The sequence below is a fragment of the Platichthys flesus genome, chromosome 15, assembly GCF_949316205.1.
Source record: "Platichthys flesus chromosome 15, fPlaFle2.1, whole genome shotgun sequence".
In the NCBI taxonomy this organism is placed as follows: domain Eukaryota; kingdom Metazoa; phylum Chordata; class Actinopteri; order Pleuronectiformes; family Pleuronectidae; genus Platichthys; species Platichthys flesus.
Genome location: NC_084959.1, coordinates 5,569,774 through 5,595,838, shown reverse-complemented (window position 1 = coordinate 5,595,838; position 26,065 = coordinate 5,569,774). Strand labels below are relative to the sequence as shown.

At 42.1% G+C, this 26,065-nt stretch overlaps 4 protein-coding genes and 2 non-coding genes across 10 annotated transcripts; all 6 read right to left on the bottom strand.

Moving 5' to 3' along the window:
• Positions 1–5: 5 nt before the first annotated feature.
• On the bottom strand, positions 6–4,792 carry bicdl2l (bicaudal-D-related protein 2-like). Its single transcript, XM_062405881.1, has 6 exons — positions 4,136–4,792; positions 3,703–3,822; positions 3,269–3,427; positions 2,627–2,712; positions 2,385–2,505; positions 6–968 (listed from the first exon to the last, which is right to left on the bottom strand). Exons 1-6 carry the CDS (start codon positions 4,682–4,684, stop codon positions 618–620), a joined length of 1,386 nt encoding a protein of 461 aa, XP_062261865.1. The 5' UTR covers positions 4,685–4,792; the 3' UTR covers positions 6–617.
• Positions 4,793–7,556: 2,764 nt separating this feature from the next.
• Positions 7,557–10,251, bottom strand: sumf2 (sulfatase modifying factor 2). Of its 4 annotated transcripts, none has more exons than XM_062405877.1 (9): positions 10,065–10,251; positions 9,835–9,988; positions 9,645–9,759; positions 8,996–9,040; positions 8,751–8,901; positions 8,585–8,640; positions 8,346–8,430; positions 8,069–8,210; positions 7,557–7,984 (listed from the first exon to the last, which is right to left on the bottom strand). In XM_062405877.1, exons 1-9 carry the CDS (start codon positions 10,117–10,119, stop codon positions 7,882–7,884), a joined length of 906 nt encoding a protein of 301 aa, XP_062261861.1. In that variant the 5' UTR covers positions 10,120–10,251; the 3' UTR covers positions 7,557–7,881. The 4 variants fall into 4 exon arrangements, with proteins under 4 accessions (XP_062261861.1, XP_062261863.1, XP_062261862.1 ...); XM_062405879.1 differs by having other exon boundaries at positions 9,835–9,982; XM_062405878.1 differs by having other exon boundaries at positions 9,835–9,985; positions 10,065–10,250.
• A 569-nt stretch (positions 10,252–10,820) lies between these two features.
• cct6a (chaperonin containing TCP1, subunit 6A (zeta 1)) lies at positions 10,821–17,319 on the bottom strand. Its single transcript, XM_062406088.1, has 13 exons — positions 17,100–17,319; positions 16,409–16,472; positions 15,233–15,367; positions 14,923–15,096; positions 14,504–14,607; positions 14,124–14,394; positions 13,571–13,653; positions 12,944–13,040; positions 12,694–12,841; positions 11,837–11,970; positions 11,568–11,670; positions 11,302–11,374; positions 10,821–11,194 (listed from the first exon to the last, which is right to left on the bottom strand). The coding sequence occupies exons 1-13, from the start codon at positions 17,234–17,236 to the stop codon at positions 11,122–11,124; spliced, it is 1,596 nt and encodes a 531-aa protein (XP_062262072.1). The 5' UTR covers positions 17,237–17,319; the 3' UTR covers positions 10,821–11,121.
• LOC133970225 (small nucleolar RNA SNORA22) lies at positions 12,075–12,212 on the bottom strand. The gene has a single exon (XR_009924281.1). It is a non-coding gene; the product is annotated as a small nucleolar RNA SNORA22 (small nucleolar RNA).
• LOC133970234 (small nucleolar RNA SNORA22) lies at positions 13,733–13,870 on the bottom strand. The gene has a single exon (XR_009924290.1). It is a non-coding gene; the product is annotated as a small nucleolar RNA SNORA22 (small nucleolar RNA).
• A 960-nt stretch (positions 17,320–18,279) lies between the features above and the next one.
• Positions 18,280–25,635, bottom strand: LOC133969494 (protein NipSnap homolog 2-like). Of its 2 annotated transcripts, XM_062406010.1 has the most exons (10): positions 25,405–25,635; positions 23,883–24,010; positions 23,757–23,802; positions 23,552–23,646; positions 22,263–22,333; positions 21,470–21,610; positions 21,318–21,349; positions 20,720–20,814; positions 20,164–20,247; positions 18,280–19,561 (listed from the first exon to the last, which is right to left on the bottom strand). In XM_062406010.1, exons 1-10 carry the CDS (start codon positions 25,494–25,496, stop codon positions 19,497–19,499), a joined length of 849 nt encoding a protein of 282 aa, XP_062261994.1. In that variant the 5' UTR covers positions 25,497–25,635; the 3' UTR covers positions 18,280–19,496. The 2 variants fall into 2 exon arrangements, with proteins under 2 accessions (XP_062261994.1, XP_062261995.1); XM_062406011.1 differs by lacking the exon at positions 22,263–22,333 and having other exon boundaries at positions 25,405–25,562.
• Between the last annotated feature and the right edge of the window lie 430 nt (positions 25,636–26,065).

The window sequence follows — 26,065 nt, the reverse complement described above, 5'->3', positions numbered from 1 at the left end:
AAACATCTGCAACAAAGTTTATTTTCTTCTTTTGAATATTGAAAATGCAGCAGGCGAAGGTGCAGAAACGAAGGATTAGAGTTGACATGTTGACAGTTTCTTACAAAATAAACTGCAGTGTCACTGAGACATTCCTTTACTATACAACACAACAGTATTCAGGAGATAGTGTAAAGCGTTCAAGTGGTAACAGTATTAAACAGATACGTGGCTCATTTCAAATATATAAATTACATTAGGCAAAGATCCAAAGCAGGTGCTCCCAGGAAAACTATAGTTTGTGCCGGATAATGTTTTTCTTACTTCTCTTAAAATGTTCAATAGAAAAAATCCACAATCCATGAACATGTAAATATTGCTCATATCAAAAGGTAATGGAAGCTCTGTGTCCATGTGTGTCCGCAGCTTTAAGTTTCCACATCGCACTTCTAAAAGCTGCTTCCAAACAAGCTGTCACAGAGTGCTGCTCGGCTCACACTCAGATCTAAAGTGAGCAGAGAGAAACGTTCCCCCTTCAGACGGCTGCACACACACAGAACACATCTGTGACTGAGGAAGAGTCAAATGTCAGACACCACAGTTGTGTATCAGAGTGAATGTACCGACTCATCACGGTTTCAATCGAGACACACGGCCTGGAACCCGTCGTCATTGCCCCGCTCTGAATCCTGCCCCGCTGGGTCTCGAGTGGTCTTGCCCCTCCTCAGCTTGTCCATCCAGTTGCGACGAGTGAAGCTCGGAGAAGGCGTGCTGGGAGGTGGAGCAGGGGGCTCCAAAGCTCTGGGGATGAAGATTTGGTTTGTGTTGGTTGTGTGAGGCGTGGCCGCAGACGGAGGGACAATGGTCGGCCGCTGGGTGATTGGTCGGTTTCTCCTCAGGATGCCCAGGGTTCGGGACTGCTTCCTCTGGGACTGCTCCGCCAGCTGCTGACTCTGCAGCTGCTGCTGGAGGATCCGCTGAACATCCTCCTGTGGTGAGAAGGGAAAAGGACGTCAGAACACGGAGAATATGGATTCTTTGGGAGGAAATATGGAGAAAAAAGTAATGATGAGGCACAAGGGATGGTATAAAAATGAATAGGGGGATAAAGAGTGATCAGCAAAGGGGAAAGTGATGTATTTTTATTTTTTGTTCACCGGAGGAAAACCTCATTCCTTCAGTATAAGAGAGGAGGTCTCTTATACTGAAGGAATCAGGTTCCAAATACAAATTTAAGCCTTCGATTGTACAACGAATTAAAAAAAAGGGATTTTATTATGCAAACTGTCATAAAACCGGTCTTGTAGGTCTTGTGTAGGGTCTTGTATTTTTAAAAGATAAACTAGTTTACATCTGAAGCAGCCTCTACAGTACCCACAGGTAAAATTACATGGTGCCGGTTCAACAATGAAAATGAGCACGGCGCTCACCAGAAGAACATGTGCATGAGCCTGAGGCCAAAACAATGTCTACGGATTCCAGCTGCCATGAGTTGACACGCTGCAAGTTCTGGATGAAATGTTTGAGAATTTTAATTGTAGCGTGTGTGTGTGTTTTACACATTCCAGGCTCTGAAAGAAACGTGTAATTAGCACTGTCCTTTTCACAAGTGCTTGTGTCCTACTTCTCTAGACTAACATGTTCGAATGTTCCCATCGACTCTATTTGGCTCAGTGCACAGCTCTCTGTCACTTTATTCCTGTGTTGTTATGCCTCCGCCCGGCAACACATTTGGCCGGAGGCCTTTTATCCGCCCATCCATCCCGTTGTCATGATCTCAATATCTCTGTTAGGGAGGGTGGGCATTGGGCCTCTATAGACAAGAAAGTGAAAGTGTGAAATGGGGGAAGACATGAAGCAAAGGGCAGGGGTGGAGGTGAAGGCTCCATGAATAGCTTTAAGTTTGGCAAAAACACTGACTAGAAACTGGAGGTCAACGTATCTGTGAAATAACAAAACACATTTTTGTCCGACCATCCACCATCTAGATACCGCTTATTCTTTGAGGTTATGGGAGGAGCCAATCACAGCTGAGATCGAACGAGAGGAGGGGAACGCCCTGGGCAGGTCACCAGCGAATCACAGACACACAACAATCAGAGACAAACAACCATTCAGACAATTTAGAGTCTCCACTCCAGCTAACCCCAGTTCTTTATGTCTTTGGACTGTGGGAGGAGCCGGAGAGAACCCCCACAGACACAGGGAGGACATGAGATCCTGGTCGAACAATCTTGCTGTGAGGCGACAACGTCAACCACTGCACCACCGTGTCAGTTTTGGGCCATAACTCAAGAACTCCTAAGCTTATTATCAAAAAAAACACTTGATGCCTTTAATCAAATGTCTTCACTGTCAGACATGGATGTTTTTTCTGAGTGAGGTTGAACTGGTGTGAGGTTTACCTTCCAGGCGTCGACCTCCAGCGACAGCTCCAGACGTTTCTGCACGGCCTCCAGCAGCTGGTTGTTCAGCAGCATCATCTCCGTCTTGCTCCGCAGCAGCTCGGCCTCCATCGCCTTCTTCCTGAGTGGCGGAACGGAGAGAATGACACATTGCTCAAAATAAATCGCACCTTTCAACTTCCTTTTTACCCCCCTTAAATCTTGACTCATCTGGTATTTAGAGGAGATGACTGTGTACTCACTTCTCCATGGCGTCGTCTCTATCCCGCAGCGCCTGCTCAAGAATGGCACTGTCCTCTCCTCCTCTTCCTCCTCCAGATCTGAACCCCTGAAGGGACGAGCAAGCAGAGGACGCCGGTTATTTTTTGTCCCAACTTTAACCTCACTGACTGAAACCTCTCTTATCTCAAATCTAGTCCCTCCATCGCTCACACACCTCGTGACTTTTTCTGAAATCCAAAAAAACCTGCTGTAAATACCAGAAAGGCTTAGATCACAGATACTGTCCCTCGGGAACTTGTCCGACCACATAGCTGAGAGTGGAGACATCAGTGAATCAGGGAAACAATGAGGAAGGCTTCATTCTGAGAACACTGGGTGTCTGTCACATGTGTATTAACATCTGCAGACTACCTTTAACTACCTTTCTGATACTGTAGTCATGAAAGCATGTTGAAATAAGGCCGCTACACTATCAAGTAACTGAAGTCAGATTTTGGAACACTTGTCCTTCTCAATGACTATCGACCTTCGTCCCCTGCTCCGTGTGAGGACAACAAGTCTGATGCAAAGCAAACATTCCTCTGAGTGAAAGTCCCACTGAAACTTCCACTCAGACTGAGATTGCAGGGAAATGGTGAGGGTGAGGTGGGTGTTGTCCTGACCTGCTTGGTGTGGCTGATGGCCAGACTCCTGGCCACATTCTGCAGCTGGATCAGGGCACTGTCCAGGCCGTTGTCCCTCTGAGACGGGTCGGGGGGGCTGGACTTTTGCTCCGTGAGCGAGTTCAGCAGCCGCACAGCGGACAGGATCTCCTCTGTGACCTGGGACAGAAATGACAAGAGAGAATTTACAACAATCCAGTGTGTGTGTGTTTGTGTTGTAGGTGTTGTCCAGATATTACTCATGTTGTTGGAACCTAAATCTGTTATACAGTCACATTATTATAATGTTAATCATTATATTTTAAGTTGAGGATGTGTTTAAAGGTTAAGGTTGGTCTGAGGTTAGGTTTGGGCAGAGTCTTTAACGCTATGAAGTCATGCAGACACGTTTGTGATTGTTTGTGTGTTTGTGAGTGTGTGTGTGTGACCCTTACCCTCTCTCTGCCTTGACTCCAGCCTCTCCCTGACCTGTTCTCATGGAGTTTGTCCACCTGAGCCTTCAGCTTGATGCTTCGTCTGCGGGACAGCTCTACTTCTCTGCGCACTTCGTTCAGCTGCACACAACAAGCATCACATCATGTAAACAAACTGCGCCACCATTTGTTTTGCAGGTAATTGCAGGCCCTCACTGACAAAGCACAACCTCGGCAGTTTGTTTTGCAGAGTGTAAACAGAAACTGCTTTATCTGGATTCCAGGGTGAAACTGTGGAGGAGAAAGCCAGTTGCACCGGCTGAGAGGTTGTTGCTCAGCACTGCAGAAGTGAATGCATTCATAGACACAATGACCACATTCACCCTCCACTTGGTACATTAATGTGAATGCAATCTCTCTCTCATATTTTGACATTCGAAGACCGCTGTCCTACCGTGGCTGAGACATGTCCCAGTGTCCTGCGTCTGCTGAGAGGTTTGCCGCTGTTCAGCAGGTCTGGTAAAGTCCCATCGACGAAGCTCATCTGCAAGGAGCTCCCACCTTCACTGCTGGAGGGTCTCGACCCTGAGGAGTTTGTCGTCCCCTCAGTTGGCAGTTCCCCTTGACTGTCCTTCTCCTCAGACTGTGAGGAGCTGCTGTCCTCGTCAGCCAGCTCCTCATCGCCCACATCTTTCAAATTCAGCCCACTGATGAGGCATGTGTTGAGCCTCATGTCTGCACAGTTCCCCTCTCCCAGGTTGTCAGACACCAGATCCTCCTGCTCTGCGTCCGCCTCAGGTTCCAGTGGACCATGTGGCTCTGTCATGATCACTAGACCTTTAGGATCAGCGGGCAGAACTGTTGGTCGGTAAGATGTTCTGATCCCGAGTGAGCCCAGCTGTCTGTCCTCCACTCTGTTCAGGGACGAGTAGAGCTGCTCGCTGGTGGTGACTCGAGGTTTCAGCTTCTCGTTGAGGGCTGAGAACGACTGAGAGAAGTCCATGGTCTGCCTGGTAGAAGTCAATCAAACCATCTGCTGTGCAGGGTGGAAGACAAGAGAATCAGGCTGGAGGGAGGGTGACTGGCTGAATGTCTCCAAACTGGTTTTTCCTGACCTACGTGCGTCTTCAGAGCTGCGTGGTATGATGTGATGTCACAGGAGGCTGTGGCTTCGTCTGGGCCTGAGTTCCTTCCTCCTTTTGAGTCACTACACAAACATGTGACTAGCAAACATACCAGAGCGGCATGGCAACAAAGGTGCGCTGGTTTTATTTATAATCTTTTAGGACAATCGAATTGACGCACGATACCTGATTTAGACTGCATGTACTATCAAGAAGCTTGAACAAACAAAGAACAGGGCTGGAGATGGTGAACAGAGAAAACAAACAAACATTATATTTATACTGTGTCAAAAGCAAGAGGACAATTATACCTGACTCTTCAAAATAAAAGTCAAAACCACACAGCTGACTGAAAGGCTCTGGTGACATCACCTGACATTTTCATTGTTCGGTCATTTGGGGTGACGGACCTCCTACATGTTGAGAGATGAGCCACTGACACACATACACATCCTATTTCAGAAGTGATTACAGTGAAGGACAAAAAGTGACATAACACAACGTTTTCTTTGGAGTTGCGCGTCATGTGTTTTGTCCTTGTGTGTTGTTGTCTGTGATATTTGTGTCAGTCTCACTTATTTAGTTTAGTTTTTGTCCTACCTGCCCAGAGACCACGGTTGTAAATGTGAACATATTCTACAGAATATGTTCACATTTAGTATTTTATGCTATTTCTCCATCAAATAGACAAATGTAATAAATGAACCCATATCTCCACCAACACCCAACAGTCAATCAAGCTTCAACAAATTACAAACACTCATAGAAATGAGTTCCCTAAATGTAGGCTTATTTAAACAAGATCCACAAATAATAATCTGAGACGTTGGGACAATGCAATCACCCTATTTGGCTATGTTAAGGACAGTGAAGGAGAATACCTGGATCCGTAAACAAAGGCCCAACAGTCCCCTTCTGAAAACACATTTAAATTCACTAGATCCAGATTTCTATTTGGATCTTCAACAAACTTCCCCACATTGATAATGCTCAGTCTCCTAAACGGACCTGAAACAAGATCCATGAATTATTCTCAACAGAAAATGTTGAAAAACATCGATCATCTCTCAACGTTAAAGAAAGAGAAGAGAAATCCCTCCGGCTCAGATTCACACTGACCTATAATGAGTTAATCCTTTGGTCATCCCTCACTAAATATCATTGAAATCCAAACAAACAAACAAACACAGGTGAAAACATAAGCTCTTTGGAAGAAATCATGAATGCAGAAATACCGAAATAGCCTTTTTCATCTTCAAATATATTTATTTATTTCTCTATTCGTGTTTTCTGTTCTTCATCGCTGGCTCATGTCTTGTTTTGACAGAATAATTTGCATGCAGATGGGGGTAGTTTTAAAGGCTGTGGCCGAGGTACAATAACTAACATACACCACAATTATCAAGTTGATGATGTGGTGATGATACACAACGTGATGTCTAACCAGTTTGAAGATGTCATGTCACGTTAGAACTGGCTCCTCTCACGTTTCCACCCCCCACCCGGCTGTACACATGCTTTTATTTAATTTAATACCTTTAATTACACTCCTGGTTTTGGGTATTGATGCAGCAGGAAGAGTTTTCCTTGTCACGTCCGTCTTGCAGCCATTTGCCAGAAATGATTTGTCCTGAACTTCTCTGCAGGAAGTGGGTCACTGCTTCATTACGACTCAGGCAGGTGGACTCTTCACTGTTGATTGTTGCTTTGTCACGTTGGAAGACTTTACATCAAAACAGGTCAAACAACAGATTGTTCCAGAGTTAGTAGATCGCATCAATTATCTATTATTAATCTTCAGGTAATAAAACATGTCTCAACAAGTCATTTAGTCTCAAACCTTCAGGGCCTTTATTAAGGAAACCACTGGAAAGAGACCGTTTTCTTTATTTCAGTAATCATTTATTTATAAAACAGACAGAGATGGAAAATATATCCAAACGATAATTATGAAAATAAAACCAGTTGATTTATATATTCAAAACAATGAATTTCCCTGTTTGTCTTCTTCTATTGTAACTTATTATCAGCATTTATCTTACTCTTAAAACATATTTTTAAGAGTCTCGTTGTCTTGTGAATAAACCTTGTTGTCTAGAAATGTTCTAACATTGCATCAGCCACTGAGAGGAGTTCTTCACGCCTGGAGGCTGCTCTGATGCAGCGGAGAAGCAGAGAGACGTGTGGGGCTTGATATGAAGCAGTAATCCATATTCTGTATGATTTACAAACTAGTTCTGTTAAATTACTGTCCTCCAGAAAGAAACAGCCAGTCCTGGTTCTGGGGAGTGTAAATATTTCACAACTAAAAGATTATTCAGTTTCCCCATCCACAAACTTCTCTCTGTGTTACTGCTTGTGTGTTCGGCTCAAAACTATTTGATCGTTTCATAAGAAGAGAAATAAAGGCTTGGCTTTTCTCAGTTACTTGATACTTGAACAAAGCTCTGGGGAAATGTCTGAGTTGTTATTAAACAGAATCAGTGGTAACGAGCCGTGAGCGGGCGACACGTGACGTAAAGGTAAACAGAAAGACAAAGACGGGATTAGACCAGGCTTTCAGCAGAGCAACAGAATCCACTTTACTCTCAAGTCACATAAAAAGACCCAACAAGAGACAGATCCCAGGATGTGGAGGAGGACCACCATCGTCCCAGTGTCCCAGTTCATCCATTCAAGTGCTTTCACCACTTCCTTTAAAGATTTGTATTTTCAAGTTAGCACAACTACAGAATAAAAACAGTGAGAAGGGACTTTTTTGGAAAATTATTTATTGCTTGATGCTATGTATCAGTATGTTTGTATTCAAAAAGATCTGTGTTCTCCACAGGAGAAATACATTTAATTATTACACTATAGTATATGATATAGTATATTTTCCTGCTAGACCCCTTGTAAAATAGCTGAGTGAGCCCAAATGAGATTAGAGCAGGAAAACTCACATTGAGCAGTGTTTATTAATCCTGTAAACTTTTTCTTGCTGTTTCTCAACTTGAAAGTCATGAGATCCATAAATCAGATTACCACCTGAATTCAAAGGAATAAACTTCTCCTGAATCTTTTTGAATTCCTGTTCCTACAGCTCGGCTTTGTCTTGTTTCTTCCCTTGTTCCTGTGCGTGGTCGGCAGCACACCTGAATCCCAGGTTATCGGAGGCAGAGTCAGGAGTGTTGCCCATCCTGCAGGACACACCATCACAACCATCAGACACAAAGCACAGCTGCAGGCCGGGGGATCTCAGAAACACTGTAATAATAACCCACCTGGTTGTGATTCGAGCCTTGTGATTGGCTGAGCCGTCCACCGTGTCGATCCAGGAGGCTCCGCGCAGCACAAACGACGGACTCGTTCCGGGAAAAGGAGTTGATGTCCATTCCCACGCGTTTCCCATCATGTCATAAAGTCCTGCAGGAAGAAATCAACTGAGTTGTAATAATATTGTTATAATTCTTTCTGTCTATTGCTCTCAACTCGATCATCTGCGTCTGTTCCAATATAACAGTTCTGTAACATCATCTATTTTAATAAAGGCACAGTTACCATAGCTGTTCTGAGGAGGAAATGCAGTGACCGGTGAAATGCCGTGATATCCATCCTCTGCAGTGTCTCCATCTGGAAATGATCCCTGAACCACACAGAAAACACACTAGTTACTTATTGCAAAGTTTAAATGCATGTGAATAAGAGATTCAATATGTGATTTGTTGAGCAGAGAGCTTCTTATATATATAGATAGTCTGCCAATGCTGATTCATGATGTATAACTGTAGTGGGCTGACCTGCCACAGGTTGGTTCTGTTGGCCTGGAACTTGTTTCCCCACGGATAAGTTCGACCTGAAGCACAACAGGAGGGAAAGAGGTGAGGAAATATTTGATGTATAATACAAAATTGTATTTACTCTGTTTAAAGAATGACAATTCTTAGTTTCCTGTGTGAAGTGTACCTTGCAGCCCACCACGTGCAGCCCACTCCCACTCCTCCTCAGTGGGCAGTCTCTTGCCCTTCCACTGGCAGAAGGCCTTGGCATCGTTCCAGCTCACCTGAACCACCGGGAAGTCCAGGCGCTCCCGAATCCCCGACCCGGGTCCTGCAGGCTGAGCAGCAGAGAGTCAGACGGGGGAGAGGGAGCTGATGGAGGCGCGATCACAGAAAATGAAATTGAAACTGAGGCAAAACACTGGACCTCACCTGTCTCCAGAACACCCGCTCTACAGGCATCCACCAGGGAGCAGACTGGGGGGGAAACAGAAGAGTGGAAGTTACTGACATGGTTGTGTTTTAATAGTTTATATCAAAATTAGATCAGGGTTTGTTGACACACACATGAAAGATACAGCCTAACATTTAGTGCTTCAAATATAATTGGACAGATGCACATGAAGTCTAATATTTAATTAACCATTCATGCAAATCTACTCAAATTCAAGATAATATTGATTAAGAGGTTATGTTTTCACCCTTGTTGGTTTGTTTGTTTTTCAGCACGATGGCTCAAAAACCACTGAGCAGACATTTCACGAAACTTTGTGGAATGATAGCATATGAATCAAAAATGTATCTTTGAAAGGTTCAGTGTGTAAAATGAAAAATAAAATTATTCTTGTGTTTCATTTAAATAGTTATTTTTCTTTACCCTTTATATTTAAATACTTTATATTTACATCAGGAGCATTGGTAGCCATGTTTTTTTTACAGTAGCCCGAACTGGACAAATTAAACATCTTTAGAGTTTAAATTTAGGAAACCAGATTCTTTAGAGGCTTATGACCCACTGAATTTCAGATTAAAACACAGGACACGTCCAAATAATTATTTTGTGTATTTATCATCCCAGTACCTCAATTTTCTGTGTGACTTTACTCTTCAGCTCCTCAGTTACAAAGTCCTGAAACACGAAGCTCCAGCCGAACGTCTCGGCCTCGGTTCTGTACTTCTGCGCTCGGACAAAGTCTCTGTGAAGAAACGAGGATGTTAACACTGAACTTATTGTTCCCGTCGCTGTGAGCTGAGGTTTGAGGTCTGATCACCTGAAGTCAGTGTTGGTGACTGGAAACTGGTCCATTTGAAAAGGTCCCAGCTCAACCTCCTTGGTGTCTGATTCTCCATCCCTCCCATCAGCTGCTCTGGTTCCCATCAACATCTGTCCCCCGGGTAGAGTCACCATCTCTGCTGCTGCTGCTGCTGGGTCAGGGAGGAAGTTCACTTTAAATCATGATCAGTGGAATATGTGGATTAACGCCTTTAAGTGAGTTCTCACCTGCCACCGTAAGTAACACCACAGCAGAGATCCACGACGCTACCTTAACCTTCATGTTCAATTAGCTTCACTCAGCTATCATCCATCTAACGAACCGCTTTGAAAGAAAGAAGAAACGAGCGATTCTTCACATCGACGAGTTCATGCTTCGTTGCCCGTCGGACAGATGTCACGGTGACACTAGAGGGGGTGCAACGATCAACAGGTTCCGTGAAAGAACATTGGTTCCGCTGTACATTAGGACTGATCGTTCTGTGTATCGCAGGAAGATACAAAATATAAAAGCTTATAATTTACACTTAAGACTGATGTATCTAGATTTATTTAATGGAAGACTGATGTATCTAGATTTATTTAATGGAGTATTTAAATTAAACAGAATTGATAACTGAAACACTTTCCTAAACTAACATTTAGCATACAGCCTGCATATTCAACACATTTATAGTTGTATGTGCACTATTAAATGCTAGTGTATTTGTATGTAGCCCAATACACTAACTTTTTAATATCCAATATTGTAGCGGTAACTTAAACTTTAATCAAAATTATTCTGTAAACAATACCTAAGACCTACATTGGTTTGAAATGTATTTATTTTCTCTGAAACATAGTTAAACAAAACAAAGCTTGTAAACAGTTCTACATCTGGTGGTGTTACTGTTGTAAAGTTTAGTCTGGATCTGGTTCATAACACAGATGAACTCTCAATAAGAAAACAACCCATTCATTTCTTCACAGAAACACAGACAGATCTCAGGAGCCAGGAAATCTTTTAATGGGCAGAAACAAAACTCAGTGGCAGCGGTGGTCAGTGCTTTTTACAAAAAAAATCTCCATAAATAAACCAATCAGAGGGAGGCATTAACAAATCCATGTAAATCAAACTAGCAATACAATGGTTTCTGACGGACACCGGTGGACGCAGTGGTGCAGACAGCCCATCAGACTGGGGTTCCTCAGAGTGCCATGAGCGAGAACACGTCGACTGAACCGCCAGGAAAGGATCCATCCCTGTGAATGTGTGATAAACAGCTGCGGCTTCTCCACTTGACCTTTAACCTCTGAGAGAAGACATTCCAGCTCGCATGATCTCATCTACCAACAGAATGTTGCTGGCAATCACCGTGCTGTTGAAAAGAAAAAGCACACCAATGTATTGAAGAGCCAACAATGCAGGATACATCTTTGTTGAATGATCCACTGGTCGTGTATAGTTCAGAATTTCAAATCTCACCATGAATGGAGAAGCTGTTTCTTGACACTGTAATTATCCCATACGCCTGCTTCTCCTGCCACCATGGGCTCCCCTGAAAACAAAAAGTAAATGTTGTGATACATTTGAATCAACCTCGAACAGCATTAAAAAAAGAAAACCATGACTCAGACTCAATATACAAACAAGAGATGATGAAATAACAGTATTTATTGCTGTGATGTGATGAACTGTGTTTGGAAACAGAGAGACAGGACTTTCCAGTAACAGTGTGTTGTGGTTCTGACCTGTGCTGAGGTCAACTCCAACGAGCTGACCAGACTCTTTGTACTCCGTCTGCAGCTTCAGCACAGTCTCCATTGGGTCGTAGCCGGAGTTCTGGGCCAAAACCTACAACAGAGGAAGCATAACTGACATCAATAGAGGTTCAAGTAGCGTGAACACTGACATGACAAATCAGTTTTGCGATTTTTTTCCTCTCAAACGATGGGGACCAGAAATGATATCAGCAGGCAGACAGAGAAGTGTGTCTCTGGTTGGGTGGGGGGGAAATCACCTTAGGGATGACTAGGAGAGCATCTGCAAATGCTTGGACTCCCAGCTGAGCTCTGCCCTTCACATTTGGCTTGTGTTTTACCAAAGCGTCGGCCACAGCCACCTCGAACGCACCTGCACCGGACACGACGCATCCTGAGGAGACAAAGATGAAGATTTTCAGAGGGGAGAAAAGTATGAATGCCTCAGATCAGTGTATTTAAAAGGAAATTATCAGTGGTTAAAATAAACATTGGCAAATTTGTTCTGATCAACTGAATACATGTAGGGGAGACTGCAACTCCCCTAATGCAGAGGTAAAAGACCAGAGTCACTGTAGCACAGACGTAAAAGACCAGGGAGAACCATGATAGCATCCCTGGGTGTTCGCTGTGCAAATGAGATCAACAGCATTTGACCAAAGAAGAAAAAAAAAAAGATAAACTGACTTTATTTTATTGATGTTAGTGTTGTGATACGGTCAGAATCAAAATAAGCTGAATAAGGACAAACACGTGGACATACAAACACTTTGTGAAAACATAAATACAAATCAGGCAATGAATGTGCCAGAGTGGAGAAACACAATGTTTATCCCTGCGCTGTGTGGATCACTACGTCTGACCGAATGTTACAGACAAAACCAGAAAAGAGCCTGTTATTAATACTGAAATAATAAACTGTTAACATTGGTAAACCAGTAAGAGGATCAACATGGGGCTTAGGGCTCAGGAATCTTGAGTTCAACACTGCAAACTAAATGTTGAACTGCACCCTGTGGGCAAAACAACATTTGTAACAGACACTTAGGCTGAAACAAAGTCGTTGGTCAAAAGAAATTCGTGGTACAAACACATATCAAGATTTGAGTTGTTTTACCATCTTCTATGGCGTTCTTAACAGCCCGCAGACCATCCCTGACGGCATCTTTGATCTGCATGAGGGTGTGTTTGTTGGGTCCCTTCACCAGCAGGGTAACGGAGAGGGGGTTCTTACACTTCTCGATAAACGTGAACTTTGACTCTCCCTGCAAACAAGATTCAAGAGGATTAAAAGCTCTGCCTGGACACGTTGAACATATAAATTACACAGACCAACTGTTAAGGTGCAACTTATCATTGATACTCACCAGTGTGTGTTCATAGACCAACCCAGCATATCCCAAGCACTCGGGAGTGAGGTCATCGACCGAATTCATGGCAATGCCACCACAAGCGAGGGTAAGCCTGCCGAGAGAACAATACATCTATAATAATAATAACAACAACATGATGCTACTGAGATAATTGTCGGCCAAACTGAAGCAGCTGTAGAGAGATGTAGTCATCTGCAATAAGAGGCTGAGGGCTAACGAAGATGCTGCAACTCTGCTACTTTCAAAGGGGATTGCTCAAAGTTTGTTCACTGCAATATTACATGTATTTGATCTTCTTGATTCAAAGACTAAAAGAAGTAAACATGATATATACTTTGAAGTTAGTCATGAAGTCAAAGTAGCAAACAGGATTAAATCCAACCAGTGCAGTTGTGAGTTTCCTCAATCAGTCGCATGATACATTTGTTTTTTCCCCCATGTTATTAGCTTGAGCTCTACAGATAGAATAAGGAGCCGGTTTTGCTGGGTTCTGACAGGCTGAAGAGCGCCCCCTTGTGGATTAACTGAATCAAACTGTTCCTTTTTGTAAGGCACGTTCTAAATGCTACGTTTTTGCTCAGCTAAAAATCAACAGCATTGTACAGTAAATAGGATTATTACCTCTCCATGTTCCTCCTCTTAGCTCTGCGCAGAGCTACAATGCCTTCCTTGGCCATGGCATCCAGGGAGAATGGGTCAATTCCCTAAACAAGAAAAAACACTTCAATCAACCAATGATGTAAGATGATCCATTCAATAATAATTCACTGTTTACTCCTGTAAGATTATTCTGATCCGTTGAATACATGTAGTAGAGGAATGAGCTCTTCTAATGCAGAGGTACAGATCAGAGTTACTGTAGCACAGATGCAAAAAGACCAGGGGGAACCACATTAGCACCCCTGGGTGTTCACTGTGCATTCAATGACCGATCATAAAAAGATTCAGGTTTATATTTAGTGTAACTCAAATTAGCCAGGGTAATATTAAAATCATCCAAGAATTCCTAAATCATCTGAACAGTAGAGTGCAAGTAATCATACAGAAATCCAGAGTTAGTCAACCATGCCATAGCCATAATGGATTAATGGTTTAAATGGTTACACATTCCAAAACGATGTGACATCACATCATTTCTTCGACTTTCAGATCATCGTGGAACCCCAATGCATACCTTCTGGTTAAGGACGACAAATCCCTTCTCTCCATTGGGACAGACACTTTTCTTTAGGGCAATGATCTTCTGCACTCGATCCTCGATGAACTTCCTCTCGGCAGCTACAAGCTTCTCCCTGTCGCCTGCGCTCTTGTAGAAGAAGCCAGAGTTGACTTCTGTCTTTTCATATTCCAAAGAGACATTGCAGGTCAGCACGAAGGCATCCTCGACCCTCTTCTTCATGTCGGGGTGTCTGGCCCCGTGGTCCAAAACCAAACCTCTGATCAGTCTGAGAAAGAAGGAAAATAAGACCATTAGATATCTGGGGACCCTGAACAGTACTGCACCATCAGTTAGAGGAACAGTTTCCTCTTGCTCCAAGTTGTTCTTAAACTCACTGTGTGTCACAGTCGGTCTTGTGCTTCATCTCCATGATTTCCACCATATACAGGTCAATAGGCTCGTTGGGTTTAGCAATAGCCAGCACAGCATCTACTACAGCCTGAAGAGGGGTAGAAATAGATTTAATAAAACAATAAAAGCAATAATTAACTCAATGCGGTAGGACCCTTTAAAATGGAAAAATGACTAAATGTCACTGAACATGTAATATATTTACATTTTAGCAGTTGATGAAAATGACTCTTTAGGGAAGGACTTAATGGTTCTCAAAAGGCAGAGAGATGCTTGTTTGGCTTATTTGTCTGACTTAGCACTGTAGGCTACAGAAGCTTATGATACCCATCGGCTCATTTAAATTCGAAGTCAGACTGAGCCTCAGCTCTCGTGTGCAGAGGGTCAGTCCCTCATGTCTCACCTCAGTGAGCAGATCGGCCAGCTCTGCGTGGACCTTGGTCCTGAGAGAGGTTTGTGCTACGTGGATGAGCGTCTCTCTGTCCATTTCCCGAGTCACCTTCAACTCTTCAAGAACAGCCAAGGCTTTCTCTTTCGCTGCTTCAAAGCCCTCAGCAATGATTCTTGGATGAAGACCCTGCAGGAAGAAAACAAAAAGGGACTTTGGTTTGAAATACTCAAAATAAATTTATGTATTTTGAAGATACAAGTAAAAATGACACTGGGTGGGAAACCAGCCAGACCTGAGACCTTTGAGGTCTTTCTGTTTTTACCTCGGACACGTAGAGATCAGCCTGCTTCAGCAGTTCACCGATGATGAGGACATTGGAGGTTGTTCCGTCTCCTGTAATGTCATCCTGCGCTGTGGCAACCTTTGCAATCAGTGATGCTGTCGGGTGCTGAATTTGCTGTAAAGGGAGGGAAACAAACAGTTAAAAACAGATTTGCCGTTTATGGTGATTATGCAAAACCCATTCACCGTCCACCTGGAACAAACTTGTCCAGGTAACACCTGTGATCAGTGAACTACAACTTGCAACAGTCTGAGCTGAGTCTCAGTTAATATTAATAATCATGACGATAAATGTCTCATTATTTATTTTTAACGGTTAATTCTTGCTCCTGAGTGAAAGTTGAGGTTTTGTGAAAAGAGAACGACAAACTATTAACTACACAGCAAAACCCATTAAATCAAAACATAAACGGGCCTTTTATTGAGCCGTTTTCAGACATGAACTCTGGAACACGTCTGAACAATCGGGTCTGGAGTTTTCTGCCTTTCAGGCAATAAGAATGCACCAGGAGATATTCATCTTAGATGCGGTAGCACAGACCTCCAGAGTGTTCAGATCAGGGGTAGCACAACATGCAGGGACAGGATGTCACACTGCAGAGCTCAGGTGTTTTTAGGACCATTGTCAACCAAAACTTTTGAATATCTTATTTCCTCAGTGAGATCTTTGTGTTTTCTACATATATGGCTTCTCTTTTTCATTGACGACTTCTTTGTTTTCTTATTGTCTATCAGTTCAGATTCTTAAGTGTGAGAAACTCCATCAACACACTGTCTCCCTTGTGGCGATCCTCGGGAGGATCTCCTGCTGTTCTCTCACATGGGCTCACCTTGGCATTATCTGGTGTTTAACTAGGAGGTTAGCAGGAGAACATCTTCAGAAAGTCCAGAGCCTCTGACTCAGTGAATTGTTTTCTCCAGAGTTCAGTCCATGTCTGAAAGCAGCTTAATTTTGCTACTGATGACAATTATCAATAATCATTTCTTTTATTACTTTGCTAAAGACAAAACAGTCAGGACCAAAATACTACTGCATAAAGATTCCATGGGGAAATAGGATATTTGATCAGGGATACAATTATAATCATTTTAATGTACGCATGCAGAGAAGTGGGTGTGGTCAGCTTTAAACAATACTGTTGCAGCCCTTTCTTACCATCTCGTGTAACAAGACGTTTCCATCTTTGGTCAGCTTGATGTCTCCTGCACCAGACACCAGCCTGAGGATCAGACAGGCGGGGTTAGGGTTAGAGTTTAGACCGAGCACCGAGCGGAGCCACGGCCGGTTCACCGCAGCCCGATGTAGGCTAATAAGCTAACGGGCAACTGATCATCTGCAGCGGCGGAAGCTGTCGCACAGTGGGGGTTTAGAAACCTTGGCGACAGGCATGGTGGATTTGCTGTTATTAACCATAAACACCTCAAATACACACAATCAACTAACAACAGAGTTGTTAATTAATTCGTTAATCACGCATGTTATTATAGAAGCTAGCTAACCACTAACAGACATTCATTCTGTCAATCGTAGTTAGCATCATTGGCTAACAGCGTGATGCTAACGATAGCTTGGTGGTTGCCGATGCCGATTGTGACGATGACTGGGCAGGGCAACGTGCCCCGGGAAAATACGTATAGCCATCGGGGGCCTCGGCTAACTCAACCCGTGGTGAAGTAACCTACAGCGGGGGTGATAAGGAGTTGCCCCCGGGGAGGTGAAGGATGATCGAATCAACATGTTCTCAAATCAACTGTGAAACCGGGTGGGGAACTTTTGATGCTAACGCTAGCCGCTAGTGGGTTAGCTTAACCCGCGTGCTGCACAAAGAGCTGCGCCATCAACTCACATCTTCATGGTCCCCTTCGGCCCCAGGTTGCTCTTCAGCACGTCCTGCAGCCCGCGGGCGGCGCTGATGTTGACCGCTAAGGCGGCCTGGGCCCGGGCCACCTCCGCCTTGGGGTTCAGAGCTTTCACGGCAGTCATGGTGAGGAGCGAGTGAGAAGGAGCCGCTGAGTGTGAGTCCGCACTAGTCGGGCCCGGACACTCCAGAGAGAGGAAGCAGCTTCCAGAAGAGTCCAACACGTGCTCTGATGCTGCCTTCACGGATCCGTCTGAGCTCCGACTTCCTGCTACTCACTAAGCACCCAGTGTTTAACACCAGGGCTTCTTGTATTTTAAGATAATTTTAAATACATAAAACCTCACTACTTAACCAACAATATTTTAGCAATACTATTTTAGCATCCATTAATGCTCCCTCCCTTTACATTGATCAGAGCCATACAAATACGACACTCAGTGAAGGCAGCATGCGTCTCACCCCAGACGGCGTGAAGACGTCACATCCATAGACCAGCCTTGTGAATCTGCTACTTCTTTCAAAAGATCTATTTGTGTTATAACGGTTTAATTATAGAAAATGTCTTATTGTCTGAAGTTTATTGATTTTGAACAACAAACAGAACCTGGGACATGAGAAAAACACTGTTCTTTTTTATTCTAACTATTGGTCGATTATACAAAATGAACTCATACTCTCTGCTCAGGAGCACTGGCTGGTTTGTGGTTACCGCCTGCAGAAGTGAAACTGACATGTACGGCGAGGGTCAGAAAAAACCTCCAGCCATGACTGACTCTGATGTGAGGAAGAGAGCTACAGCCTCCTATGGTTCACTCCTGGATCTGAACATGTTAGTGGATGAGGTTTGTCTTTAAAACTTAAGAGGTCTTTTAGGCATCATGGCTGTACTTAAGTCAGATGTGGTTGTATAAAGAGAGACAGTCACTGGTCCCAGTGGATGAGTTGAACACAGGACTTTCCCCAATAAGACTTGGGTTTGTGTCACATTTTATTTTAGGACTTTGGAATTCTTTCTATTGTTATTTTCACTTTTCAGCTGCAGTTTGGTTTCTTCTAAGCAACTAAACTATACGATCAGGTTGTTTTCTGTCAGAGAGCTGAAGTAAGGATATACAGGATGTACTATCATTTAACACACACCACGAAAGAATACAAAGTCCTGGACTTTTAGATTTTCATTAGAACTTTAATTCAATATGTACAACTAATCTTAACAAGCACTGCATTTCACTTTCACCACTCTGAGATATTACTCCTCTCCTGTCCTCGTGTTTGTCAACATACGAACACCCCACCTCATATATACAGGATCGACCATATTTCTGGCTTGGGTCACCAGCCCACTATGTTCTTCTATGATCTGAACATTAAACAAAAACCATGAATCTCATCGAACAATCAACCGCTTGGCATTAATCCGTTGCTTGATATAGTAAAAGGCCAAACTAGCCAGTGAACAGAAGTTAGAACTGTGATCAGTTCTGGTGAAATCAAAAAGACTTGAATCATTTTAATAAATCACGTTTTCCACCCTCGCCACAGCTGAAAGTCACAGGGTGGCTTGACTTTGATGTTGGAGATGTGGTCGGATTATTAGAGGAGGCACAAACAGAGAAAACATCTCCTGGTTCTGCACAACATAAACCTCAAAATCTGGACACTTGAAAAACCAAACAAAACTACTGGCGCACACAGTAATCAGTCGTGTAACACACTAACTCTAACAATCAGTGTTACTAATCATACAACACTGATTTGTAAACAACACACTCCTGTTTGTTAAACTGAACATCTGTAACTTTTAACTAGACTGAACATCTGTAACTTTTAACTAGACTCATCCCGTTAACATTGAAAGTGAAGTACCGGAGGCAGTTTGATTTTATCTTGGTAGCGAAACAGGGCTCGTACCAAGTCAGGCTACGTATACATCTTGTGAAATATGAATTTATGAAGATGACCAGCGTTACAACTGCTAAACCGATTGAGTCACTTCTCTTCCCTCACACTCAATCAGTGGTAAGTATTTTCTTGGGATCATCTAAAAGAAAAAATTACAAATAAGACAATAAATGATGGCGATTTTGAGAAAGAGGAGCGTGTCAGATTAGACCCATTAAATGAAATGATGCATTAAATGATCAGTAATCCAGTAACTTCAGTAACAAACCGTTAAAGATGATAAATAAATTCAAGCGCATAATCAAAATCAGACATTCTAGGCTGAAAGAGCAAAGAAAGAAAGGAAACAAAAACTGAAATAACATGTTGATGCTACATGCACATCCCTGGCAGTGCACACTCCGACGGCTCGATACGCTCTCTGCAGATCTGTGGGCGGTAGTCGTAGAGGCTGCTGAGAGGTTTTCTCTGTGAGTCTGGTTACTTCAAGGGTGAAGTCTTCATTGGAATCATGATCCTGGACTCCATGTGCTGAATAAGAGGGACTGTGGATGAGGAGGAAACATGATTAGCAACAGATCACTCTTATGCTTAGAAAATCATAATCAAAGACATTATATTGCACTGTAGTGACCTGGACAAACAGACAACATATGTGTTTCAACTCAGCCATTTTATCAAAAAGTGTTTTTTTTACATGGGAATAATATGAGAATCCTATATTGAATAGTGAAACACAATTTCTGAGTATTTTTTACCAAGAGCTATGTGTTCAGTTTTGAGTCAAAGCCACAGGAGAAAAACACGGCGTGATCCAAATAAAATGCAAAGACAGGATTTTCTTAACTGTTTAAAAATATTGTAGAAAATACAAAGCACTGTAAAAATAAAAAAACAGGCCTATGTCTGAAAATGCCACTCCAGTTATTTTATAATTAATTAAGAATATCACAACATAGTAAATATACACAAGATCATAATGTAAAAGAGGCAAACTGATGTTTAATACAGTAAACTCTGATACACTCTTACTGGTCTTCACACATGCAACACGATCACCTCAATAACAAATGTTGTTGTTCGAAAACTACAATTTGCAACATATGTAAAAATACTGAACAGTGTTATGAAAACGTAAAGAACTCACCTGTGTAATAAACAACCTCGTCCCAGCCGTCACGCTGCCACGCTAAGTTTCTGGTGACTTCTCTGGACTGGAGGTCTTTGTAAGCTGAAAGAAAAAAAGATGCTTCCTGACTTGAGCAATAGTTATTTTCATTCCGTGCAATTTCATTATCACACTTGTACCATAAATTATACTTTTGAATTCTGTTTACAGTGTATATATGATTTTCTAGTTTCATATTCGTATGTGTTTATATTGTATGTTTATTTATTTATTACTTTGGTGGATGCATCTGTTTTTTCTGTCCCCACAAAAAATGTCCCCATAGTGGGACTAATATAATCGTATCTTAGAAAATCACTTTACTTTTCACTTTAAATTTATATAGATCATTTCCATGACCTAAAAGTTGATAATACCTTTTCTGAATAGTCAAAATGATGGACAGAAATTAAACCCAGTGAACATGTAAGTACATGTAATACATCATGTCTTAGTATTGATAGAAGTTAACGTTTCGTTGTATTTTCTTGTATAAAAACATCACGAGTGTATTCAACTCATGAATGCTGCTCACCCCATAAGTGATGAACCGTGTACAGACTTCCTATCTGAGAGAAGAAGCCTCCCACCGCCTCGTGGTTCTGCTGGCGGATGTCAATAGCTCGCGCCCTGCAGAGCACCAAAGACTTGTGTTAAAAAAGAGGGAACATTTTTTTTATTGTACTGATTAATCCAACTCAGATTTGAATGAAACTGACATTCATCAATATCCCAATAATTTCTTTAGAAATTAGAGCATCAAGTTTTGACGTTGCAACCTCAGAATTGTTCAAAACGTTTCAGAATGTTGGGTTTAAATTACATTAACAGGCACATTTCACATGATCATTATTGAGTTAATCAAATACACATACATATTAAATCCAGAGTAACAAGGTCAATTATGCCTGAGATTTACAAATGAAGTGCGATACATGTATTCATGCTCAGGAGTCATGCATAGGTTTTATTGTCAGAAAGTACCGTTGACTCATATTCATCTGCTACAATCTGTGAAACCAATAAAATAGTGAGGAGTTTTAAAAAAGGGAAATACAGTGATAATGGTAGTTCCATAACTGTGAAAGTGCATGTACAATAAAATGAAATCGATTTACAAGGTTAAGTCTTACCAGTAGTTTCCCCACTCAATCATCGTTCCAGGCTGAAAAAAGAAATTGAAGAGGTGAGAAATGAGGACGATAAGTTGTCAGACTGTTCGCTAATGCAATAGAAATGAACATGTATTTATCTGAGGCTGGTAAATGTAGGAGAAGAGATTTACCCTGAGCTGGTACGATCTGAGCTCGTAGATGTTGGGCCCTGAACGAGGCACAGGTTCGTTCCAGAAACTGAACTCCAGCAGCAACTGGTTCCTACGAGACAGCAGCATCTTCCCCCTCTCTGTCCTGTAGTTGGTAAAGTCCTACAGCAACGACAAACAGGAACACGTTTACATTGATCCTGCTCAGATCACCAGCCATTAAAAACATCTGTAAAATATAAAAACTCTGTAGATCAAGACAGAACAAGTTAATACCAGCTCCAGCACACAAAATCACTTATTAAATGATCTAATGTGTTTGATTGAAATACATATGAGGACACATCCATGTTGAGTTGATAAAAAGCCACAGAGTATTTTATATCTGCTTATTTTTGATTAATTACATCTTAATTTTAAGTCACATCTACATATTAAAGACACCTGAAACAGTTTTTAATTTACCAACGTTGTACTTGTTTTCATTCAGAAGTTATCTCTTTATTTCTTAAAGTTTAAGGAAACACCAAAAGCAAAACAGAAAATCCAGGTCTTGTGACCATTAAAGAAGAATACACCATACGGATCAGACAGGATTGGGTCCGTTAACAACACTAAACCCAATTTACAGTAGACATTTCTGGAAGTGAGCTTTGAAGACAACTAAAACAAAATTCACACCAAACTGCTGAACAATCTCAAAACAACAACTACAAAATGCTCTTAGAGTCTAATTTGATGGGTGCACTGTCAGAGGAGGTTGCCTAAAGATCACCTGCCGTCAGTTAACTGAACTAGTCCGAGCACCTGTTACCTTATTCTGCCTGAGTTTGTTCATGACTTCGGTGAGAGCCGGGTATCCTCCCCGATATCTCCACAGGTGAACTAGAGTAGAAGGAGCAGAAGAGCCAAGGAGATTGCAGCCCTCAAATAGATCTGTGTGTCTGAAAATTAATTGGGCAGGACATTCTTTTCTCTAGTTGACTGTTGATACTATATTTTTATATATCTCTTGACTACCTGGCAGGTGGAGCTGGCATAAAGAGATTCAACCACAAATCTACGTCCAGAACTTACATCTTGTTGAAAAGTCAACGTTGGAATTGAAATCACAAGACTGGTGTTCTATTCTATATAGTCTTCTATCCTTTTAATTTATAAGTTAATAGTCACTGTTGCTTTTCGTGTGTTTAAATATCTTTATAAAAGAGTGTGTGTTAAGTAAATGGTATTTATTGTTCTGTTTTTGCCTTTTGCTGTGGTATCGAGAATCTTGGAAAATGTCATAGTTTCCTTATCACCTACTAAATCTTTGCCTTTGTGACATCCCTAGATTAAATTAATAAATCAATCCTGAAAATTGTTTATTGTACATTAGGACGCTGTTTAATGGAAAACAAAATCTCTCAGAGCAAAGTACCGTATCCTGTGTGCATGTTTTATTAATGCAGCCTGTTCGATTATTGTCATTTGTCACTGAAGTTTCTGATAATAAAATATTAACTTTAGAGTCACAGCTGAGGAATGACAACAGTCACCACAAGAGGAGAACAGTTGAATACACTCACAGCTATAAATAACTGCAATATAAAAGCTGTCAAAGTTCAGATTTTTAACACTGAGGAGGAAAACAATTGCAATGTTCGTATGAGATTTCTCTTTTTATATCCTTTGAGTCCCTAAAAGGAGAAATATCCCAGTTCAAAAAACCCTTAAAACCTCAATTGATTTCCCAGCAGCAGCAGTAAACAGATGTAATGTTGTTGAGTAACAACCGAGGGTCAGGGTGGAAATAAAGTCGATTTTCAAGGTGACAGATTCTGTGTTTCAATAAATATTCCCAGATCCCAACGGACTTAACAATGCCTATAACAATAATCCTCACATTTGAGGAACGATTGCAATTTTTTGTGTCAACTGCATGATCAGTTATAATTGTCAATTCATTTCCTCTTGAAGTGTTTTGTAATTCATGTTTTATATTTTGAAAAGGAAGTATACCTTTCACTTAGATGACCTGATTGATCAATCCGATTTATTATTGCAGGTATTTGAGAGTGTGATCAATGTTAACATGACACAGAACTTAATGTGTGGTCTTACCTGCCTGGTCCTGCTCTCCATACCATGTGTTCCAGGTGCCCACCAGCTCACAGGGTAAATCAGGGTTAGCGTGAATAGAAGGCAGGACGTCCTCACTGAGGATACACACATGAAAATAAATATATACTGTCAGTACAGTTTATTAAACCAGCGCTTTGACCAGCAGACAACTGCATGAAGTTGATTAAGGTGCAGGGATTCTTACCAAAGTTCATTGTAATCATCAAGGCATTCAGGCTTGACATTGTGAACTGCAGGAAAAGAACCAAATCGGAGTTGATACTTAAGCATCTACACAATTTTTAAAGTTACAATCATCTTGTTCACATACACTGAATTTTGTACAGATTGTTGTCTTCTTTCTTGGCGAGCAGATGAGAGTGAGCGTCTTTTCTGGGGTCGACCTTTCGCACAAACAGAGACTTGAACCAGCTGTCCTCACGCAGAACTGTAAAGCTCCTGTGGTGAAACACAAAGTACAGAAGTTGCAACCTGTCTCTACAACACAATAAAGAAATAAAACACAAAGCAGCAACAACAGAAAGGTCTGTTATAGTACGTATAGTCGTTAAAGCTATTTGGCTCCTCAGTGCACTGATGTCCTGTTTTTCTAATTGTACCTGGTCTGATGGGAACTAACTGTGTGATGACCTGATGTCTGTTGTTCTGAAAACTGAACTTTTTTATTTATTTATTTTCGAGGCAGATAATTAGTCACAATATGAACGTTTATTCCTTGTATGTGTTAAACAATATTAGCTCAATGCAGATTTATCCAAATTGATATATGCCAGCTCAGGATAGAAATAATGACTGTCCATGATCAATACTCTGCAGGACTATTTGCTGCACTGATTTCTGTGGTTTGGAGTTCACAAAGTGCTCAGATTCACATTTTAATATAAATTTCCAAACAGATGAGTTACGAAATAGGTTTAATGTCATAAAATAGAGATTGTGCACATGGTTGAGAATTTAAAAAACCTTCCAGCCTCAAACATACAGTTTATAAAACTTTACTTCTTCACATGTGACTTGTGTTTACTTGTGATAAAACGTGCAAAACAAGTCAAACTTCCAGCCCTCAATAGGAGTGCGATCAGTGCATAGATACCATGTCAAGTTATGACTACAACAAAAGACAAAGTGTGCAGCTCATTCATGTCCAGGAGCTGCAGCTCAGAGGAGGCTGTAAGCTGAGAGAGCTGTAAACTGAACATAATGCCCATAACAGGAGGATCAGTGGACGTGTCACACAGGAGCAGTGTTCAATTCCCTGCCGCTAATCTTTATTTAAACTAATGCCTAAAGTTTTTGTGCTTTGAAAAATAATATGGCTGAAGGCAGCTGAAGGAAAACTACCTCAGTATTCCACTTGTTAATGTTTTGTTATTGCAGTCGAATGAAGGCTAAAACTGCTGCAGTACGAAACCACACCCACCCACACACACTCACTCATACACACACACACACACACACCCACACACACACAGAATCAAAACACTTCCCTGCAGAGACGTGCATGTTGACCTTGAAGTCTGAGACACACACACTTGTAATGATATGTCATTGTTGCACGTGGCGGCCGTAAACCTTATTTTCCTGTCACGATGAAGAAGTAAACAACTTTCTGACCCCACGAGGCTGAATGTTAGCATTATAATTAGCATTAGCTAGTTATGAGGCTAGCTCCAGCTAACTTCACTGCACGCGCAACAGGTCGTAGCCGCCGTAGCGTTAGCTTAGCCACCTAGCATGTCGGACTTTGTTTGTGTGTCACTGACTCAAACCGTGTTTATTTTTGCCGTCCCGCGGCTGCAGTGGTCACTTCCCCGGCGTGTTAAACCTCTCACCTCGCTGCCACAGCGACAAGTCCGCCGGCATGGAGCCCGTGTTTGGTCGGAGTGAGGCCGCAGCCGACTCTCTGAAGGACTCGGGTGGCCATCTTTACTGGGATCACTGATGGAGGAGGGTTGACCCGGGTCAGAGAGCAGGCTGGACCCGGGTCAGAGAGCAGGCTGGTCCCGTGTTGGAGAGCAGGCTGGACCCGGGTCAGAGAGCAGGCTGGTCCCGTGTTGGAGAGCAGGCTGGTCCTGGGTCAGAGAGCAGGTCGGACCCGTGTTAGAGAGCAGGCTGGTACCGAGTCAAAGAGAAGGCTGGTCCTGGGTCAGTGAACTGGGGATGAACAGAGTCTCTGGAGGACTGATGGTGATGAACTGATGTTGATCACTTATATTTTACTCATAAATACAAAACGTTGTATTCTACACAAAGTCCATGAACATGTTAATAACCGTATTTACTTGGACAATAATAGTAGATTGTTAACCTGATTAATGCAACAGTCTAAATAAGACACTGAATATGAAGGTCACAATAAGCAGTAATAACTCCATCAATTTAGTGTGTGTACTAAATCCATCACTTTTATACTCATCGGGCTGAACAAGCTGTTAATGTCAATAGCTCATGTAAATATCATAATCAATAATGTATTTTCAGAGAAACGTCAAT

What these genes read in the sequence shown, in the direction of transcription:
- bicdl2l (XM_062405881.1), bottom strand. Translation starts at nt 4,684, where the DNA reads ATGGACTTCTCTCAGTCGTTCTCAGCCCTCAACGAGAAGCTGAAACCT. An exon ending in GGAGTCAAGGCAGAGAGAGG is followed by an intron (nt 3,428 to 3,702) that starts GTAAGGGTCACA and finishes TTTCTGTCCCAG; the next exon opens with GTCACAGAGGAGATCCTGTC. An exon ending in TGGAGGTCGACGCCTGGAAG is followed by an intron (nt 969 to 2,384) that starts GTAAACCTCACA and finishes TTCTCACCACAG; the next exon opens with GAGGATGTTCAGCGGATCCT.
- sumf2 (XM_062405877.1), bottom strand. Translation starts at nt 10,119, where the DNA reads ATGAAGGTTAAGGTAGCGTCGTGGATCTCTGCTGTGGTGTTACTTACG. An exon ending in AGCGGGTGTTCTGGAGACAG is followed by an intron (nt 8,902 to 8,995) that starts GTGAGGTCCAGT and finishes TCTGCTGCTCAG; the next exon opens with CCTGCAGGACCCGGGTCGGG. An exon ending in TGCACGTGGTGGGCTGCAAG is followed by an intron (nt 8,641 to 8,750) that starts GTACACTTCACA and finishes GTTGTGCTTCAG; the next exon opens with GTCGAACTTATCCGTGGGGA.
- cct6a (XM_062406088.1), bottom strand. Translation starts at nt 17,236, where the DNA reads ATGACTGCCGTGAAAGCTCTGAACCCCAAGGCGGAGGTGGCCCGGGCC. An exon ending in TGGCCGATCTGCTCACTGAG is followed by an intron (nt 14,608 to 14,922) that starts GTGAGACATGAG and finishes ACCCCTCTTCAG; the next exon opens with GCTGTAGTAGATGCTGTGCT. An exon ending in AAGACCGACTGTGACACACA is followed by an intron (nt 14,395 to 14,503) that starts GTGAGTTTAAGA and finishes CTTCTTTCTCAG; the next exon opens with ACTGATCAGAGGTTTGGTTT.
- LOC133969494 (XM_062406010.1), bottom strand. Translation starts at nt 25,496, where the DNA reads ATGGCCACCCGAGTCCTTCAGAGAGTCGGCTGCGGCCTCACTCCGACC. An exon ending in CAATCTGTACAAAATTCAGT is followed by an intron (nt 23,803 to 23,882) that starts GTATGTGAACAA and finishes CTTTTCCTGCAG; the next exon opens with TTCACAATGTCAAGCCTGAA. An exon ending in TCAGATCGTACCAGCTCAGG is followed by an intron (nt 21,350 to 21,469) that starts GTAAATCTCTTC and finishes TTCTTTTTTCAG; the next exon opens with CCTGGAACGATGATTGAGTG.